The sequence below is a fragment of the Branchiostoma belcheri genome, unplaced genomic scaffold (genome assembly GCF_001625305.1).
Source record: "Branchiostoma belcheri isolate BF01 breed outbred unplaced genomic scaffold, Haploidv18h27 scaffold35, whole genome shotgun sequence".
Taxonomy (NCBI): Eukaryota; Metazoa; Chordata; class Leptocardii; order Amphioxiformes; family Branchiostomatidae; genus Branchiostoma; species Branchiostoma belcheri.
Genome location: NW_017803965.1, coordinates 1737403 through 1742574, shown reverse-complemented (window position 1 = coordinate 1742574; position 5172 = coordinate 1737403). Strand labels below are relative to the sequence as shown.

General features: G+C 40.4%; 1 protein-coding gene across 4 annotated transcripts in view; it reads left to right on the top strand.

Annotated features, from left to right (window-relative positions):
- Positions 1-5172, top strand: part of LOC109475834 (transcription factor CP2-like) — a 37346-nt gene that overhangs the window by 28982 nt on the left and 3192 nt on the right. For all 4 annotated transcript variants that reach the window (XM_019776633.1, XM_019776631.1, XM_019776632.1 and 1 more), the window contains 4 exons: positions 3019-3094; positions 3630-3723; positions 4203-4293; positions 4588-4637. In XM_019776633.1, the coding sequence (XP_019632192.1) occupies positions 3019-3094; positions 3630-3723; positions 4203-4293; positions 4588-4637 (311 nt within the window). The remainder of the gene's footprint in view (positions 1-3018; positions 3095-3629; positions 3724-4202; positions 4294-4587; positions 4638-5172) is intronic.

Sequence of the window (5172 nt, the reverse complement as noted above, 5' to 3'; positions counted from 1 at the left end):
GGGGAGTATAGATGGGGGGGAGGGTAGATGGGTGAGGGATGTTTGAGAGTTCAAGTTCAGGAAGTGAGTTGCTTGGAGCAACATGTTTGAGTTGTTGCTGGATATTTTATAAAGATGGGCAGGAAAGGTGCTCATTTCTCCTCAGTTTCATCAGTATTAGTATATTAGAGATGGCAGCAGACAAAATTGTCCAATGAGTGACAGGATTACAGCCTATTTTAATACCCAGGGTAAATTGGGCTTGGGTAATTTTTCACTTTCTGGTTCTGGTGTTAAACTTTCCTTGCTCATTTCTGGGGAATGAGTGTCGAATTCATGTTGCCTTTTTCTGGTGGCCCACTGTCAAAGTTAGTGGTGACAGGTCTTATCTTATCTTATCTTATGCAATACTGGACAAAATCCCGCAAGGGACATCACGTCCAGGTGCCCGCCTCAGTGTGGCCGGTGGTGGTGGTGCAACCGTGCTCAATAAACTTAACAAAACTTGTGCATTCAAAAATATAACAAGAAAAATGATGTGTTGGCCACACTAAGTATACATAATATTTACATATGGGGTTGGGGGAGGCCCATGTGTTGGGCCAGCCCCCGTTTAAACAAATCGAGTGACTTGGCAGTGACTACTTGGGACGGGAGGTCATTCCATTCTATGGTTGTTCTAGGGAAATAGCTAGTTCTAAATGTCTCTGTCTTTGTTGTAAGAGTAATAAAGCGGAAGGGGTGACCTCTAGTTGTATTTGTGTTCGGTGTCAAGTAGTCGTGTATGGGTACTGCTGCCAGCTGGTGGAAGGACTTGTACATAAGTGTTAGGCGTGTTGTTTTCTGCGCTGCTGCAGTGTGGGAAGGCCAAGTGATGTTCGGAGTTGTGTTACACTGGTTGAGTACCTGTAATCCCCACATACAAACCTAACTGCTCGTCGCTGTACAGCTTCCAACTTCTCTATCAATGTGTTTGATTGTGCATGATTGCGTACCTGTGGGTCCCAGACAGCTGAAGAATACTCCAATTTTGGTCTGACTAGAGTAGTATATGCCCTTTTCCGAACCTCCTTGTTTGCCCCCCTTATGTTTCTCTTCAGGAATCCTAGTGTGCTGTTCGCCTTGGCGATGATACTGTCAACATGTGGCTTCCACTTTAGGTCGTGCGACAAGATGATCCCGAGATAGGGATGCTGGGAGCTGACCTCAAGGGGTTCTGAAAACATTTGATACATGAATTGTGGCATTCTTCGTGATTTACGTCACATGGAGGATGGTACACTTTTTTACTATTGAAACTAAGTTGCCATAAGCTAGACCATTCACAGAGTTTGTCTAGGTCTCTTTGTAGTGAGTGTTGGTCTTGTGCCATGTATATGGGGCGATAGACTAAGCAATCGTCAGCGAACAGGCGAAGCTGAGAGTTGATGTCCTTGTTGATATCATTAATATAGATTAAAAACAGTAGTGGGCCTAAGACTGTTCCCTGAGGGACACCTGATTTAACTGTTGTTGGTTTGGATTTCTCTCCTTCAATAATCACCTGCTGTTGTCGGTTGGTTAGCCATTTTTTAATCCAGTACAAATTTGTCCCTTTAATGCCATAATATTCTAGTTTATTGAGCAGACGCATATGTGGTACACTATCGAAGGCTTTGCTGAAATCTAGAATAGCCATATCTATCTGACATCCTTTATCATACATTGAGGTTAGATCGTGCAGGGTGTTAATGAGCTGGGTTTCGCAAGAATGTTTTGCACGAAAGCCATGTTGAATCGGGAGGAGTATACCTTGGCTGTCCAAATGCTTCATAGTAGCTGAATAGAGAATATGTTCCAGGAGCTTGCAACACACACTGGTGAGAGATACCGGTCTATAATTGGACGGATCACTCCTGTCACCCTTTTTGAATATAGGGTGCACAAAAGCGCTCCTCCAATGTTTAAGTCATTTCTTAGCATTCTAGTGTATGAGCTGTTTAACCTTCTTTCTAGGGTTTTTGTAAGACTTATTGTCCAACACTCTGAACCATAGAGAAGGATTTATTATTTATTTCATCATAAGACGGCTGGGTAGCCCCATTCGGCTTACATTAGCTGTTTTCCAAGGGGGCCCAGCAAAATTACACAAGACATTGTTACATAAAATAAGACAAGAGTGGACAACATACAGTAAACATCTATTGGTGCTGAAGTGTGGAAATCAATTCGATATTAATTATGATGTCTATGTTTATATACAAAATGAAGTTGCTTAGCCCTTGTGTGTTAGATATTATTTCAGCTATGGTATGACAATTTTTTTAATGATGATAAGCCATTAATTTTTTTGGGATATTAATAAACCAGTCAATGTTGTGGTTTGTTCTGTACAAGGTCTCTTTGCTTGACTTCTTTTCATTTTACGAATTAAATACACTTTGTATACATACACACGTGTTTCCATTGTATTACTACTGTTGATTTAACCTCAAACTTTAAAGTTAAAAAAAAACACTGAAAACCTTATCTCCCCTATAAAATCGAATCCTTGCAAAGATATATAAATTTACAGTATGTTTATGTATAGAGATAGTCGTCATATTATAAAGACACCCAATGCAGATTCAGGGCAGCAATACGGAAATATATTCTGGATGAGGAAATCTGTCTGATATTGACATTTACTGTTATTTCTCAGCACATTGTTCTCATCATTTCTCACTTGAAGTGTTTGAAATATCACAAAAACTAGCTATGTGAAGCATCTTTTTATTTTTTGGGTACCAACCATGAATAGCTAGAACCAGCCCACCATACACAAAACAAGCAACCATTTTCCATCAGCCATACCAAATTTTTGCCTCACTCTACATGAAAAGAAGGAATAGAAAATTGACTTTGAAAATCCAGTTTTGTTACCCTGATTGCCTGAAATTGCATTGGATGCATTTAAAGAATATCTGAGACAGTCCAAATGCAAAGTGGCCAGTCTCCCTTTCCCGTCTTATATGTCCAAGTTATTTTTTTTTCCAAATTTGCTGTATTTTCTCCGTACAGAAGTCTGCAGAGTCCCACCACCTCTGCTGCTGCTGCCTCCAATGAAGATGGGGGGGATAAAGCTGGGTCCGTGGAGGTGAGATACAGTCTTGTCAGTTATATATTATATATATAAAACCTGCCAGTTCACAAGAGACATACCCAGTCAGTGCCCCCACAAATATGCACCATCACTGGCAGGTAGCTGAGGAACTGTGGCGCATTTACTGTCCCTAAGTTACTGGGCCTAAGGCCAGAATGGAATGGCTAGCTGAGACAGTCTTTCTTACATTCTGCCATCAGATTCCACAACAAATCAATTGCTCAGTGACTTTGGCAGCCCTGGGGCTTGATATCTTGTTTTATGTTGTATTTGTGTGCATTATATTGTATTACAAATGTATATTGTATTTGCACTCTTTATCATAGTTTATTGTACATAGCTGTGTGAGAAAATATTGTTATGACAAACATTATTCAGGGAAGGCACATCTGTGTCTTTCCCTGCCAGTGCATGTTTTAATTTTGTGAGAAACAATAAAAGTTTTATCCAATTTTCTGATGTGAAGAAAGATAACTGGACATCATTAACTTCAACAAGCTAAAAGCATTTTTTTTGCATTTTTTCACAGCCTCTTGCTCCAGGCGCCAACATTCAAGAAACACAGAGCTGGCTGGTACACAACAGATTTGGAAACTACGTCAGAACATTTAATAACTTTGCAGGTTGGTTTGCACATTTGGGAATCTTAATCAACCTCACACACAAATCATTCTACGCAAAGGCAATATGTACTGGAAAGGTATACAAGTGAGATCTCCGTGAACCTGTGTCATTTCTCTGTACACTTGAAGAAGGCCACTGGACGAAACCTGTCTGACAGGCTGAATAAAATTTCTAACCAGAAAGGCTCAAGGTGCCTTACTGAGGTACATCTGCGGTGTGATATGAATGGAATGAATCACTCTACTCCATGTATGTACATTCTAGACAATGTTTTTTTCACCCCAAGATCTTGGGGCAAAGGAGGAAAAAATTGATATAATCAGTGGAGTGTACTTTGTACTTCTTTGTTCTTTAGATTATACATGTATACTTGTACTTGAACAAGGTATATACAAATAAATGCAGGGAAAACACACTACCATTGCATTGGTCATAATAAAATAGAGAGGTGGGTGAAAAATCTTTCTTTTTTCTTCAGGAGCTGACTTACTGAGATTGACCAGAGAAGACTTGGTACAGATCTGTGGCCCAGCTGACGGCATCAGACTTTTCAACGCCCTTCAAGCCAGGTAACCATGACAACGGGTACCTCTGTAACCATGACAACCAAAGGAATATACTCTGAAGTCTCTGAATTACTTGTTCGCAGTATTGATAAATTTGCAAAGTACAGAAGTGACAGTGAAAACCGTGAATATAGAAGTTCTGTGAATATAAAGTGATTCACAGTACTTGTCATAGGTATTACATGTAGGTACTGCTATTGAACTATGGCTTCCTGGGCATAACAAAATACAGGCATTGTATTTTCTTTGACTTTGCTATACGTTTTTCTCATGTCTGGTGTTCTCCCATCCTTTCAGAGCGATCAGACCAAGGTTGACCATGTATGTCTGTCTAGAATCGCAACATGGTGAGTACATACAAGAATTACATAAGATTTGTATCATGCCCTAATTCAGCCAGATAAGGGGGCACACCCCAGTTTATTTGGCGTCTCTATTCGAAGCTGCACACCCTCAAATCTAGCGACCGTCTCTGGCGTGGAATAATTCGGAAGGTGAATAACTGTATATGGGACGAAAGGATATCTCTTCAGCTACAAGACCAGTTGAGTTTGGTTTCTTCAACCTTTTTAAGTTTGGTAAAATCAACGGAAAAAACATTATTTTCACTCCAAAATTAATGCCCAAAATTGCGAATTTTCGCGTGGGATAATCCCATAGAAAAAAATTTTCCGGCAGAAATGACTGATGCTGGCAGAAAGACCAAAGCCTTGACTATACTCGAGTAAATTATAAAGAAAATTCTAGTACTGTAATTTTCTAAACAGTCCACGGCGCGAGGGGTTGCAAATCCACCCCTACGAAGCCGCAGAGCGAAATCTAGGTCAAACGGGCGGATTACACTTGGCGCGCAAGGATACCCGGAAGTAAGGTTCGGAGCCA